Source organism: Gracilinanus agilis, chromosome 3 (genome assembly GCF_016433145.1).
Source record: "Gracilinanus agilis isolate LMUSP501 chromosome 3, AgileGrace, whole genome shotgun sequence".
NCBI lineage: Eukaryota > Metazoa > Chordata > Mammalia > Didelphimorphia > Didelphidae > Gracilinanus > Gracilinanus agilis.
Genome location: NC_058132.1, coordinates 293,634,199 through 293,650,706, shown reverse-complemented (window position 1 = coordinate 293,650,706; position 16,508 = coordinate 293,634,199). Strand labels below are relative to the sequence as shown.

Genomic DNA, 16,508 nt, shown 5'->3' with positions numbered 1-16,508 from the left:
CTTTTTGATGAGGCCATGCTAGTTCTTGTCACCTTTTCCTTTTCAGAGAGCATTGTTCTTGTACTCGGGAAAACCCAAATTAAAATCTATCCACAGATATTTATTAGCTTTGTGACTCTGGGCAAGTTGTTTAACCTCTGTTTAGTTCCTTTACTGCAAAAGAGAGGTAGCAGCACTTGCATCCCAACATTGTTGTGAACATCAAGCAAGGCGTATGTAGAGTCTTGCACAAATATAAATTTGTATTTCCTTTTACCACCCTAATGTCTCTTAATAAAGCATTAAGTAATTTTGCCTAAAACTGAAGTTCATTCCCTGTAGTATGCATATTCCATTATCTTGCCTTCTTTGAAAATTAAAACAGCTTTTGCCCATTTCTTGGTTTGTTATTCCATTTTCCTTTATCTTTATGATATCATTCACCATGGGGATATAAGAGAGGGTGACCACATGGATTGTAAAATGTCAGAAAGTGAATATTAAACATTATACCAACATTTAATCTGGAAAAATTCTTTTTAATAAAGAGACAATAGAATCTGAATTCCAAGGTAAAATTTTGTATTTGTTCTTGTACCCCCCGCAATTATACAGTGTCATAATAAATATTTGGTGAATTGAATGGAAGAAATAGAAATAAAACCATTGTCATTCTTTGGAGGGAAATAAATTGCCTGTTTCCATTTCTTTTTTTAAAAAAAGTTATCATTGATGCCCTAGCCATCATGTAAGTTTTTGATATTTTTTGGTCTGGTGACTTGAACTTGTCAAGCAAAGCTCGTGTATCATTTACTTTTGCACATCTTGGGTTTCATCTCCCTTTAGCTATTTTTCCCCCGTTTAGCTTTTCTAGTCCAAATATCATTCTCTGTGGTGGGGGATAGAGGGGAAGCAAAATGCATATTGAATAGTTGTTGTGTTGTTTGTTTGTTTTTAAACCCTTACTCTTCCATCTTGGAGTCAATATTGTGTATTGACTCCAAGGCAGAAGAGTGGTAAGGGCTAGGCAATGGGGGTCAAGTGACTTGCCCAGGATCACACAGCTAGGAAGTGTCTGAGGCCAGATTTGAACCTAGGACCTGATCTCTAGGCCTGGCTCTCAATCCACTGAGCCACCCAGCTGCCCCCATATTGATTAGTTTTTGACCATATCATAGTTTTTATAGCCCTGAACTCTTATTTGGGTATTGCTTATCCTCTAAAGCAGTGATGGGCAAACTTTTTAAAGAGAGGATCAAAGGAAAGGAAATGCTTATCTGTCAGTCTGTGTCTAAGGCAACTCTTTTGAAGTTTCATTGTATTATATCCTACTCATTGTATTTGTCAGATTAGGAATAATGTCGATGGCCAGATAGAACATTTTAGGAGGATGTAGTTTGCCCATCACTGTCCTAGAATGATGTTGAGATGACTTTGCTTATTTGAATATTATATCAAATGTTATTTAAATGGTTTTATCCTTAATCGTTTCTCTCCATTTTCCTTACATTTTATAGATGAGCTTATATTTGAACCTATCACTTTTTGTAGCCATCTTTTGATGAGAAGTTAGATGTTTGCTGATTCAGGTGCTTTCTGTAGCAGTTAATCTCTTAGCATTGATTTAATATCTGAGTTAAATTGCTAAAATGGTGTCAGTATAATTTCTCTTGTCCCTTTCTCATTTTTCAGTTTCTGTAGCTGACAAATCATTCTGGATTAAATTATCTTAATTGTACCCTATGTCTTTTTCTCTTTGCCTCATTGTACATTCTTATCTTTGCTCTGTCGAGTTGAGGGTTCACTATGCATAATCAGTCAGCTTGCAAGTGTGCCTGTCTTTTAAAATATGCTCATTTTCATTCTTTGTAATGTTTAGAATTCATTATATCCTGTGATTCCCAATTTTTTTTTTTAAACACTTACCTTCTGTTTTAGAACCAATATTAAGTATTAGTTCGAAGGCAGAGGAATGGTAAGGGCTAGGCAGTGGAGGTCGTGACTTGCCCAGGACCTCCTGTCTCTATCCACTAAGCTATCTTCTCTGCCTGCCAACTTCTAGTCCTTTCCGAGAAAATGTTCATGTGAAGCTATTTAAGTGTTTGTATAACTTACAAATACTTGACCTTTTATTTCTTTCTCCTGAACTACATTTTGCCATTTGTTATTCCCCATCCTAACTTTTCCATACCTTTTCATTAAGTTCACCAAGTATTAAAATGTATATCAATTTGCCTTGGGATATTCATATCAAACTTCTTATAATAGGACCACTTTGACTATTGCACCTGGTGTTGATGAATAAGCTGTAATTATTTTCTTGATTTTTTTTGGGGGGAGGGGGGTGAAAGCTTACCATTATACCTGCAGTAAGTAGTGACCAAATGTCTTTTGAAATAATATATCCTGTAGCTTGTATGTCTAATAAAACTCATTCTTCCAACTCCTTTGTTTGCCTCTTTAAAGAGTATTGGTTAATCATTTTTCCATTTAGTTGCAACTTCTGTTCTTTTTTTAAAATAACTAGAATGTCAACGTTACCTGATTCAATTGCTGATTCAGATTAAACATTACAATTAAATTATACAAGCTTTATCTGCTCCAGCAATATGTCTACTCTTGATCATTAGTTAAGTGTGTCATATTTAGAATATCAACCACGAAATTAAAGTTCGTTGTCTAAAAACCTAGTAGTATCCTTTGCCCCATTTCCTGCTGCCATCATTCAGGAGGCCACATGAGACCAAAGACTATTTTTGGTTCAATATAAATTTCCTAAATTACCATGGCCAAAAACATTTCATCACTAGGTAGGTAGTCTGGTTACTGTTGTTTAATCTCTTTGTAATTAATTACACCTGTCCACAGAAAACAGAAACAGCCTGCCATGCCTGTTGCATAGTTCCTAAATGTTGTATGGCATTAAAGTTGGAGTATCACTTGAATTTTAAGATAAATTTTGGACCAAGATTCAGGAAATTGAAAGGTGAATGAGGAAGAAGTTTCAGTTCTTTTTATGATAGCCAAAGGCCCATGCCATTTGATAGCTATCCAAATGAAATGTAGATGAAATTTGTTAGGTAATGAGATAATGGAAGTTGGGGAAGAAGCATAATCAGGTCAATAGATTATTTGGAAATAACTGTTCCTTTGACATTGTACTAGTATTAGATGCTGATAAGCATATGTATTATGCTGTCCTATTCTTAATGTACTTTCTTATCTGTAAAGTGTTAAATTTGTTATCTTTTGTAGCCTTTTGTTTCAACAAAAGACTCAGAAATCTGTTGTTAAGCCAGTGATGGTAGCCAAAAGAATTTTCTAGAGCAGTGATGGGCAAACTACAGCCCCCTGAAATGTTCTATCCAGCTGTGCGACATTATTCCTAATCTGACGAATACAATGAGTAGGATGCAATACAGTGAAACTAAGGAAAACAGACTGACAGATGAGCATTTCCTTTCCTTTGGTCCCCTCTTTAAAAAGTTTGCTCATCACTGTTTTAGAGAGAGAGAGAGAGAGAGAGAGAGAGAGAGAGAGAGTGTGTGTGTGTGTGTGTTTCTTGAATTTATAAATCCTGAAATTTCTTTTCATTCTCTTCACCAGAAAGCCAAAGAGCATATCGATTTGTACAAGGAAAGGACTGGGGATTTAAAAAATTCATTAGGAGAGATTTTTTGCTTGATGAAGCTAATGGTCTTTTACCAGATGATAAGCTTACATTGTTTTGTGAGGTAGGTACAGCTTTTAAATTTATTAAATAAATAAATGAATTTTGTAATTAAGAAAAATAAAAAGTATAAACAAGTTAAAATAACAATGATTTTTAAAAATGTAAATAGAGTTGATGCAATTGATTTGTATATGAGCAGCCAGAGGAAATTGATTAGTTTCTATATTAGAAATATTTGCAAACACAATCACTCAGTTATGTGATCACTTAATGATACTGTCTTACACTTTTAAAAATTCCTCTTACCTTATGTCTTAAAATCAATACTAGGGGCAGCTGGGTAGCTCAGTGGATTGAGAGCCAGGCCTAGAGATGGAAGGTCCTAGGTTCAAATCTGGCCTCAGACACTTCCCAGCTATGTGACCCTGGGCAAGTCACTTAATTAACCCCCATTACCTCTCCCTTACCACTCTTCTGCCTTGGAGCCAATACACAGAATTGACTCCAAGATGGAAGGTAAGGGTTTTTTTAAAAAAAATCAATACTAAATATCCAGTTTCTTGTCAGAAGAGGGTTATGGGCCAGGCAATTATGGTTAATATGACTTACCCAGGGTCATACAGCTAGGAATTGTATGAGGCTAGGTTTGAACCTAGAACCTCCTGGCTCCAGGCCTGGCACAGTCTGCTGAAACTATCCCTTGATTATACTTCTATAGCAGTTGGATGTGAGCTGTTGTGCCACTTTACACTGAACATCTTTTTTGAAACAAACATGTTTATCTGTTGTTGAATGTTTTCTGCTATTTGATCTACCCTGATTTATGTGGTTAGTTATCTTCCGTTGTACTTCCTATGGATTTTTTATATTAATTGTTAATATTTAAAGATCTATTATGTAATTCTAACTATGAAGTAGATAGTATAAATATTATCTACACTTAAAGATAATAGAAGCTAAGGGATTATGTGGTTTCCATTCTTCAGTCACTTAGCTAGTAAGATTTTGGAGCAGGAACTTATACTCTGTTGTTTTTTCATTACACAAAATGACTTTTATATCTTGGTCAAAACAGGTAAAATGTTTTGGACTATAATTTAAAATAAAAATTTAATTTAAAATTTAAAAAGAAAAATCTTTAGAAGTGTCTATCTAAAGTCAAGAATATTCAAATAATTGGTCATAAAAATAATGAATGTAGAGGTCATTGAAAAATAATTTCAGAATTAAAATGCCCACCTTTGTAATCAAAATATGAAGTAAAATGTAATAAGAATAGGAGATGAAGCAAGAGTATGAGATGAAAACAAAAATACTAGTTTCACTTTGAAATAAAAATTTCCATTCTACCATCTCTTTATTTTCTTTGCCTTATGTATAAAAAGGGATATGCTCTGTCAGTTGATGTAGCTTGGTTTTTTGAGATATTAAAGTCCAGTCCTTCTAGTGTTATTATGCATGTGAAATCATACAAAATTAGAAAAATAAGAATAGTCTTCAAAATTATACTTTAGGTTTTTCTCACTTTGGATTTTTTAGTTGTTGTATAGGATCATTGTTGTTTGGTAATCAGTCAATTTGTGCTTTTTTAAACAGTTGATTTTCTCCTATTCTAGAGGATTCTTGCCATTGACAGTGAAATTGATGAAATAAACTAAGATTTCTTACTGAAATATTTGTTAATTTAAATAAAATTGGTAAAAATCTAATCAACAAATTTGGTATAATATAGTATGCTTAGTACTAAGTATATATTGACAAATTTTTGCAGTTGCTGTGGATCAATTAATTACTTGAGGATCATAGATACTGCAAATAAGTTAGCTTAAATCTGTATTTTTAACATATGTAAAATTTTCTTGGCAAGATTACAACATAATTAAATGTCATTATGTTGTGTCAGAGGAATAATTGAAATGTGCCTCTTGAGACTACAAATATAGTGGATCTTATTTTCACTTAGACAAGTTAAATTAGCTGTATGATGAATTTGTTAAGAATACAATTATTTGGTTGATAAAGCAAATGTAGCAAGTGTCTTGTGATTCTTTGGGACTCAGACAAGATTATTCTGAAGTTTTATTTAGCTTCACATATTTGAGCATTTGCTATATTGTGTGCTGTTCTTCAGTTTAAATAGTTTATTCTTTTAAAGTGTTTTCAGCATCCTTAATATAGGAGTATTCTAACTTAAATGTTTGATTTTCTTAAGTTGCTAATGTTAACATATTATGAAATATTTTTATGATTTATTTTCCAAAAAATTTTTGCTGATTTTTATAATCAAATGTATTTTTAAATATTTTGGAACTCTGATAATCAAGAAATTCAGAATTAAGGCTGAAAGTGAAATTCAGGTTGATTTTTTTTTTTTTTTTTTTTTTTTTGGCTAAATCTTTTTGGTGGAAAAAAAAAACCAGAAATGTATTTCCTTTCTCTGATACATTAGGCCTCTCATAAAAGACCCAATTTCATATTAATTTATATGTTGACAGCTATCAGATTTAGCTTTTTGAATCCTAAAATGCCTAACGTTTTTAAAAATTGTTTTGTATATATGTGGATAGACTAGGGTATCCCTGAAGTAGTATAGGATCATATTGGTCATGGGCAAAATACTGAAAAGTATATATAAGCAATTTTTTATACCCTCCTTCCAAACCATATCCTCATCTTTTATCCAGCCCAATCTCACTGATACGACTTCCTTCCACAGCATCATCAGCACTGCTTGCAGAAGAGGAGGAAGCGTTGCACAGAGCCTACATAGAGAACTGCCTCCTCCCCCTCCCCTGCAAGTGGTGCTGTAGGCAGGTAAGGCAGTTTGGTGCTCTTCTCTTTGTACAAAATATAACCTGGCCTGCAAATTACATATTTTGCTGTAGTGACCAGGAGGAAATAAGTTTTTAGGAACAAGATGATTTCTTTTTTTTAAGTATGACATGATGACATAAAATTTTGGAAAAAATATTTGATGAAGCAGTAGGCAAAGTAAAGTACAGGCTTAACCACAGTCACTCCCCTCTCCCCACCATCATCCTAGAGATTGCAAATTCCTCTGAAATAACCATAAAACCAAATTTTCTACAGCCTGATATATGGTGCAGATCCATAAGAATAGAGGAGGGAAGGGGAAAATGGCCCTTAAACTACATAAATGGCATCATGTGGCCCTGAGTTATTAGCATAGTATGCCCCTGAAAGCTGGGTCAATTTTTAGGATTTACTTCTCATCATGTGGATCTGAGAGGCCTGAAAAGTTAGTCATAAGTCCTAACTGCTCAGATGTTTTTAAGGGAACTCCAAGATTGACCCAGATTCCCTAGAAAGATTACTAATATTAAGGCCAATATATCTGGAATAGAATAGACTTTTTGTTCTTTCCCTAGCTTAAATTGCACCTATGGGTCTGGCCCAAAAGTGGACCATCTTTTATATTTGAGGAAAGACTACAACTTTTTACAATATATTTACCCTTTCATTTTGAGATTTGAATTGTTTCACCCCAAATAGGATACCTTAGGATCAAATAGAATCAGCCTTATTTCTGAGTTTTTGATTCTGAGTTTCAACCAGATCATTTGTAATTATATTTTACTGTTATTTTACTGTTCAAAACAGAAAGTTAAGCTTAATTTTGTCAGTTTTTCCTAATATAACCATAATTATTAAGTTAGCTACTCAAACTTTAGTTAAATTATTATGTATAGCCATGCCTACAAAATATCCCCTTAATTCTTTTGCATGTGGAGTGTTGAAATTCTTGATAGCCATATTCATGTAGTAAATTTATTTGTGGTTTAGATTATTTTTGGTAATGGCAGGAAAATACATTTTATCCATTATGATTTTATACAAATTTTGATTATTTTTAAAGATATGCAAATCATTTTTTTCGATTATATCCTCTCCTACTCTTTATACTAAAAGTATAATTATAATTAATGCAAAAATTAAGCAACATAAGAAATTCTTATACTACCTTTTTGTGACTGTCTTCAAAATCATTACCATTTCTTTGTAGTTTCTTAAAATATTTATTTATCTGTGCTCTTTACAGAGCATTATAGAAAAAAATTCTAATCCATGCCCCTAACAAATCATAATCTCTTATAATTCTTCCATTCATACTGATATATCCTAACAAAGCCCATGGATATGATAGTATGATAAGATAAAGGAAAATATAATACCAAACTAGATTATAAAAATAAATGGCAAATAGATGCCAATGAGAAGTAAATAATTGGTGTTATATAATCAAATGAAATTGGAAAATGTCAAAAGTGTTCAAAGTCTAAAAAGTAAATCAGAGATAGGAAAGCTATAGGATCAATCCCGACAAAGCTTCATGGAAAAAAATTAATGATAGAGAAATTTGTCATTTAATAGGATAGAACTTTGGTCTATGGAAATAGGAAATATAACACCATGTTGAATTCTTTAGTCTAAGATTCATTCCTATTGCAATTATGTTTTTTTATTAAATATTTTTTGAGCAATAAGTAAAACACACAAAGTATCATACTAAAAATATTTCTTAAATTCTAGACATAGTGAATCTAGTCTGGTAGAAAGAACATTGGGAATTAGGGTCTTCCTAGTATGAAACATACTCTTGATCTAGAGTAAATATTAATAACAACTTATTTTTTAATAGTACTATAAGTTTTATAAAGTGCTTTTCCCTGCAAGAAACTTATGAGATAAGTAGGTTGAATATTATGATCCTCATTTTATAGATAAGAAAACCAAGGTTTGAGGAGTTACCTTTTGGGTATCATGTCTATGATTTGAACCAAGGTCTGAATTACCAAGACCAATGTCCTTAAATCACGCTGCTTTGTAATTCATTTGTATTTCCTAGGCTTTAGCTTTTAGGTTTGCGTAAGATCCTTTATATCTTTAAAGTGTTATCAGTATGTTGAAGTCTATTTTCATATGTTTTTCCATAGATACTCAGAGTCTTAGCACTAGAGAGACCTTGTTCAACCTTCCTTGTGTTGTAGATGAGGAAACTGAGACCCAGGGAGGGAAAGTGACTTTGTAACTTTCTAAAAACCAGAGAACTAGTTATTGGTATTGTTGGAACTCAGGAATAAAATTTATTTCTTCCCTAGTTCCTAGTCCATTAGAAAGTAATTTAAAAAAACTTTCTAAGTTTCCTAAAGAAAATGTAGTTGCTATATTTTGTTCATTTAAAAATTTTATTTTATTAATAATGTACAATGAAAAGAGTATTTTTCTTGGGTTGCCATGACCCCCAAATTTATTAAATAGTGAACTATCTATGATAAGCCTCTCCATGCTTAGTTAGGCTAGTTTTTGGACAGTATTCTGCTGATGGGACTATATTTAAGTCTTTGAAGTTTAGCAGACGCCAAGATAGTTTGCACTTTGCTAGTATCTTCAAGTATTCTGGGTCAGATATTTATGCCATAGTGAGGGATCATAATAAGACTTTTATAGTTTGAAACTTCAAAGTAAAGCGTTGGGATGTTCCCACATGGCTTATAAAAAAATTTTACCTAATAGTAGTGCATACAAGTTATCTAATTTACCAATTTCCAAAGTAATTCTTCTATGTAAATGAGTATATAAAAACCTTTTGTACCATAAAATGCTATATAAATATTAGCCATGTTTTATAATTTGTAGTAACTTTAATTACTTTTATATTGATAACTTTTCTGAAGTGACATTTGTAATTAACATTGATTTTTAAAAGTTCTCAGCAAAAAATAAAAGGAATTATACATACATGCAAATGTGCACATGTGTGTTTTTTTAATAGATAACACCTAAACTGATATACTTGACAGAAATGAATAACTCATGCTTTGAACTTTGTTATTGAAGAAATTTAATTATTCAGTGCTTTTCATTAAGTAGCATAGTGATAGATTTCAAGTATACTATAGAATCCCCCTGTTAAACATGTATTGATAAACATGGTCACTAAATGACATATTGGACAACTGCTTTGGGGAGCATAATTTATATATCATAGTAATGAGAGTCCTTATGAACAAGCAGCTTCAAAGTTTCCTGCTTTTTGTTATCATAAGTATGATATAATCAAACTGAAGCTCTCTACATAATTTAGGATATCCAATGAATAATAGTACATGGCCTTATATGTGATAATTTGAAATATTGAAAGTTAAAGAAATTAAACATTTAGATGAAGTTTAGAAAATTTGACATGGCACTTAACTGGAAACCCATTTGTTCTCAAATGATAATATCCTATAGCGCCTTTTCTATTATTTATTTATCCTTTATAGAAACAGATACTTATGAGACTTGTATTATTTTTACTACTTCATTCAATCAGTAAACATTTATTAAAGATCCAATATATGTCAGGCACTGTGTTAAGATTTACTTCTTGTAATATAACTAAAAACTTAATGTGATTGGAAGGTAAATAGTTTTGATAGTATTTCATATATATTATAAAAATATGAAATGTAAATTTTTTTTGTAGCTAATGATTATTGATACTCAGTTGTGATGGTGTTTTGTCTTGCTGTGATTTTTCTGCTAGGTAAGCGTGGTCCAGGATTCAGTAAATATATCAGGACAGACTAATACAAACACTTTGAAAGTACCCGAATGTCGACTAGCAGAAGATTTAGGGAATCTCTGGGAAACTACGAGATTTACTGATTGCAGTTTTTTTGTAAGAGGACAAGAATTCAAAGCTCATAAATCTGTTCTTGCAGGTAATTTCTGCTTTTATATCAAAACATGTTTTTTATTTCCCAAACAGGAATGCTAACTAATGATTAATTTCTTGTTACAGCTCGCTCCCTCGTTTTTAATGCAATGTTTGAACATGAAATGGAAGAAAGCAAAAAGGTAAACAAGGAATCAAAGCTTTTTATAAGCTATTAAAATTTTTTTTAAGTATATGCATGTTTGGAAGGGGAGAACCCTTTAAATTCTGTTCTAAAGGAAACTAGGATGAGCTCAGGAAATGCTTACATCATCTCCTCCCACACCAAAAAACCTAAACATGAGATATTACCTCAAAAGATATAGTATTAAGATAGTTGGTAGACTATCAGTAAATTTGGTGAAGATAACATGCGAAGCACTTTTAAAACCTTAAAACACTATATTAAAATGATGATAATAAAGATAGTAATATGACGATGCCAGTCATTCTTATGTTTTCTTCAAGATTTGAGTATAAAAGTAAGTATGGGCTTGAGGAGAGTGTTCTCACCCAAATGCTATGTCAATTGGCAAATAATTATTTGTGGAAGGAAAGCTCTGAAGGCTCTGAAAACCTAGACCTCTGAAGCTCAAAGGGAAATCTACATGTGTCCCTTCTCTGATCATGACTATTTTTTTCATATAGATTAGAATCAGAATAGTCTCATAACACCTTATTTAGACTAAAGTAATCTTTCATTTCGTATTCAAAAGACTTTTATTAAGTACTTGAATCCATATAATGTGCTGGGTACTGGTTGAGAATTTAAGTTAGTTGTTAGAGGATTGGTATGAATTGAGCAAATGGAGAAGGGGAAAAGATTCTTGGCATAAGGAGCTGCATGAGCAAAAACATAGAGGAAGGTATAAATTAGAGTATGGCTGAAATAGAGGAAAATAAAAAGAGATTATTATTAGTCTGTATAGGAATGATGCCAGCCTTATCGCCTCACCCTAAGATATTGAATCACAGAAAGAATCTGAGATGTTATCTGGGCTAGGCTTATAAAATTCTCTGCACAAAACTACCAGTGAACCAGTAAAAAATTACATTGGGAAATGTTTGACAAAATAAAAAAATACAAAACAACATAGATAATGTCAATTTATGGTTGTAATTTATGGTTTTCAAAGTCAATATTCAGCCCAGAGAGATTGATTTCTATTTGAGAGCCCACTAATCCCACCTACAAATTAAAAATGAAGCTGAACAAGAAATTTCTCAACTATATACCTGACAAGCAATTGTCTACATTTTCCTTGAAGATCCATTAAAAGAGAACCTACTACCTTTCAGTTTTGGTTACATATTTTGTTAATTTTTCTTTTAAGTCTTGTTTGCCTCTGCAGGATCTATTCTTAATTCTTCTGGGGAAAAATCAGGATCTAGATGATCTATGATCTAGATGATCTATGTGAAACTTTTTTATATACCTGAACAAACTGACATCTAATAGATCTTTTTATAAAAAACCTTATCTTCTGTCATAGAATGCATACTAAGTATCAGTTCCAAAACAGAAGAGCAGTAAGAGCTAGGAAATTGGAATTAAGTGATTTGCCAGGGTTTCACATCTAGGAAAGGATGTCTGTGTTCAGATTTGAACCCAGCACTCCCTGTCTCCAGGCCTGGCTCTCTATCATCCATTGAACCACTTATCTGCTAACATATCCTTTTTAAGTCTACTATTTTCCTGATTAAAAAGCCCCATTTCTTCAAACCTGTCTTCATATGGCATGGTTCCATCACCTTCTAGACATGTTTTTTCTTTAAATGTGGTACTCAGAAGTGAACGAGATAATTCAGAGGCAGTCTAACCATAGCAGAGTATGTCAGGACTGTCATTTTCTTTTTTCTTGTTTAATTCAGTGTAGCAAGCATTTATTAAATTCCTTGTATATTCCAGGTCTTGTGCTAGAAACTGAGGATTTGGAGGCAAAAATGATAACAGCAAAACATACTCATGGAGTTTTTTCCCTCTACTGTGGCACTTTAGCAATTCCACAGATTTTATATATAATATATATATATATATACACACACACACACACACAAAATAATTTTAGCCTGTAATAGGAAGGAGATAGTACACTGTTCTAAATGAAGCTAGACATTTTAATGTTTTGAGACAGTTCTAGACCACTTACATTTTATGAAAAATATTAATACTAGTGTTGAAAGAATATTCAATAAGGACATAGCATTGGTTCACATGGACACAACTCCATTATTTCCATAGTACTGTGTTCCATAATCAGAATGTTCAAATTTAAGGAGCTTCAGATGTGCCTTGTGTTTATATTTAGGTGACTAGGAAGCTTTTGCTTTTATTGGGGGAGGGGGAGAGGGTAGGAGACAGAGGTGGAATGAAGCTCTAAAAGACTTCAAGTAGGAGGTGGCATTTGGGTTGATTCCTTACTACAGTTGGGGATTCCAAGCGTGCAAGTGGGGAATAATTCAACTTTATGTAGAAATAAGATATAGCTTGTGCAGAGGCATAAGGTGGTAAAGAGAAAAGGTAGAAGGAACAGCAAGTACACAAGCTTGGCCTACATAAGAGTGAGAAATGGAAAGTATGTTTGGAAGTTAAGTTGTCAAAGGTTTTATATGCTCAGGAAGTTTACATTTTATCCTAAATTCAATGAGAATCCACAGAAACTTTGATTGAGTGATATGGTTATACCTATACTTCAATTATAATAATCTTTTAATGACTGGAGGGGTGGATTTGGTTGGAGGTGGGGAACTGGAAGCAATGAGAAGAATTAGAAAGCTATTCTATTACAGATGAGAGGTAAGGAGGAACTGTACTAGAAAGAAACATACAGATGGAAAATCTATTGTAGAGACAGTCAACAAGACTTACTGATTGAATATGGAATTTGTGGAAGAATGAAGGATGCTTCAAGAGTTGAAGTTTAGATGATTTAGAAGATTGTAGTGCCCTCACATTCGAAAAATGGGTTTGTTGGGGATGGGGGATTAGTTTCATTTTGAACATATTGAGTTAAAGGTGGTGCCTATGGGACACCTAGGTCAAAATTTCCAGTGTCCTTCTGACATTGGCCTGCAGCTTAGCTATCTTTAATTTCAATTCTGCTGTTAATTGAGTCTTCTCAATGCTGTTCATTTCCTTTATTCTCTATCCCCAAGCAGATTTTCAACCCTTAGGAATGATTTTAAAAATTTTCCTATCCAGCCATTATTTCTCTTAACTATGAAGTGCATCTTCATGAGCTCTTAGAATTAATGGAAGAATTTTTGAGATTCTTAGAGAACAAATTCCTCAGCCTACCATTCAGGCATTTGCATAATAATGAATCTCTGGTTAAAATTATATATAGGAGAAAAATAGAACTGAAAGCTTTTCTAACTTAAAAACAAAACAAAACTGAGGGAAGGCAGCTAGGTGTCTCAGTGTATAAAAAACCAGGTCAAAGATTGGAGGTACTAGTTTCAAGTGTGGCCTCAGACATTTCCTAGCTATATGTCCTTGGGTAAGTTGTTTAACCCCAAATGCCTAGCCCTTACTGCTTTTCTCCTTGGAATTAATACTTAATATTGATTCTACAACTGAAGGTAGACGTTTTTTTAAAAAAATCCATTAGGGCCAAAATAAAATTCTTCAAACAGGGATTTAAGATTTTTGAATTCACAGTTGTAGGCTATTCAGAAACAAGTAAACTAGGTTTCATTTTGTTTTTTAAAAAAGATTAATTCTGGTTCATGTTTTTCTCTTTTTATTTTCCGTAACAGAATCGAGTAGAAATAAATGATGTAGACCCAGAAGTTTTTAAAGAAATGATGAGATTCATTTATACAGGGAAAGCACCAAACCTTGACAAAATGGCTGACAACTTGTTGGCAGCTGCAGACAAAGTAAGTAATATGTTTTCGAGGTGCTAAAAAAATGTCCTCAAGCTTAATGTTTATTTAAAGCTATCATAAAAAACAAAATCGTTAAATGTCTTGAACTGTAGGAATAATTTGTTTTTTTTTTTGTAGATGACTCTTATGATGGTTCTTTTGAAATAATGTCCAGTGAGAAAATGTTGAGAAAAGGGTGTTTGGAAATGAACAAGTCATAAAAATACATTGGAAACAAGTTATAGCAAAACTGTTAGATTGCTAGGGAAAATATTTTGGGGTCAAAATTCAATTGTGAACTGCTCAATAGTTTTTAAGTGTATTTTTATCCCCTCTAAGTATTTTGCTTTTAGAATAGTCTCTTATCACAGTAAATATGAAATGGTATGCATTTTTATTTTCATAAATACTTATGAAATCTATTTTGCAAAGCACTTATTCATATGGCTTTTTAAAAATCCAATTGTGTTGTATAATTTTTCCTTTAGAAATTAGACTTAAAAATGAGCATTTGTACGGAAAATTGCTTAATGTTGTAGTTTGGGGAATTGAGGGAATGTGATCTGAAATATCAGGAAATTTACAAATTCTTGCTTTGAAAAGAATTATACTATTTCTCTTCCCATATCAGAATGTTCTTATTTATATTTTCCTTCTTATACTGATATTAAAAATTATATTCATTCTTTAAGCTTGCAACAAATCACTGACTAGCTAAGTAGCTCAAATTAATACTAGTTAATAAAGGTGAAGTTAATGAATAATAATGAGTAATATAGTTCATGCTAATCCACACTTGCATAATGCAGAATTGGTTATCTAGGAGTACTTTAGTATAATCACTAAATAAACTAATTCACCTAAATAATACAGTATGCCAGAAAGAATACTTGAAATGCATTTGAATTTAGGTTTACCCAGGTCTAGAAAAATCACATAAATTGTTTAAAACTCATTTTTCTTATTTTTTGAAAATGAAAATAAACTAAATTACTACCTGAAAGTATTGTTATAAGGAAATAATGTGAAATAGGTGTTTAATAAATCTTAAAGTGCTACATAGTAGTGATATTCTAATGGCAGATATCATTAGAGAAACTTGTCTGTTTTATTATTTTTATTTATTTAATTATTATTTAAGAAAAGCTCTTACCTTCTGTCCTAATTAATTCTTAGGCAGTGATGGGCAAACTACGGCCCCACCTGTGGGCTAAATGCAGCCCCCTGAAATGTTCTATCCAGCTGGCTGCACGACATTCCTAATCTGACGAATACAATGAGTAGGATACAATACAATGAAACTTCGAAAGAATTGCCTTAGAAACAGACTGACAGATGAGCATTTCCTTTCCTTTGGCCCCTTCTTTAAAAAGTTTGCCCATTACTGTTCTAAGGCAAAAGAATAGTAAGGCTTGGATAATGGGGATTAAATAACTTGCCCAGGATCACACAACTAGGAAGTGTCCAACACTGGGTTTGAACTCAGGACTTCCTGTCTCTAGGCCTGGTTCTCTATCCACTGAGCCAACTGCCTGCCTCCTAATTAATAATTAATTTTAAGAACCTCTTACTTGCACTTGGGGTTAAGGGACTTGCCCAGGGTCCTACAGCTAGGAAATATCTGAGGCCTCATTTGAACTCAAGATCTCCCATCTCTAGCCCATGACTCTATACACCAAGACACCTAGCTGCCCCTCTAATGTTAGTTTTAAAGCAAAAAAGTCTTCAGTTGAGGATAAATGATTAAGAGGTCTTGGTATGATTTCTGTGTAAAAATCCTAGTAATTATATTTGACCCTTTACATCATATTTCTATCTGTGAATTAATTAGATTGAAGGAAATCTGCCAAATTAAAGTGTATATTTGCAAATTATTTGATAACTTTTTGTTATAAAGTGAATTTTTTATAGGTAGGTTGATTTTAATAAATCATCTGTGAGAAATGAAAGATCTTTGGAAATCATATTTGCTTTTAGTAGCAAAGATTTGCATGCATTTTTATGCCTTTGGTCCTAACAGATAATATAACATAAACAATGACAATTTTTTTTATTAATAAAAACAACATGATTATGCTGATTCCTCTTAGTCAGTGCTGCACATGTATGCATTTACAATTGCCAGAATTTGACACTTGCCATAAAATGATTCCACTGAAAATCTTGTAAAAATTAAGCATTTTAATATGTAACATAATAATACAAATCCATGTATAACTGTGATGTTAGTTCTAGGGGTAAGAGTTGTTCATTCATTGTAAATTA

General features: G+C 32.5%; 1 protein-coding gene across 1 annotated transcript in view; it reads left to right on the top strand.

The window, feature by feature from the left end:
* The window catches only part of SPOPL (speckle type BTB/POZ protein like), a 33,290-nt gene that overhangs the window by 2,471 nt on the left and 14,311 nt on the right, over positions 1-16,508 (top strand). Inside the window, exons 4-7 of the mRNA XM_044666606.1 lie at positions 3,586-3,713; positions 10,203-10,380; positions 10,461-10,516; positions 14,133-14,255. Coding sequence (XP_044522541.1) covers positions 3,586-3,713; positions 10,203-10,380; positions 10,461-10,516; positions 14,133-14,255 — 485 coding nt within the window. The remainder of the gene's footprint in view (positions 1-3,585; positions 3,714-10,202; positions 10,381-10,460; positions 10,517-14,132; positions 14,256-16,508) is intronic.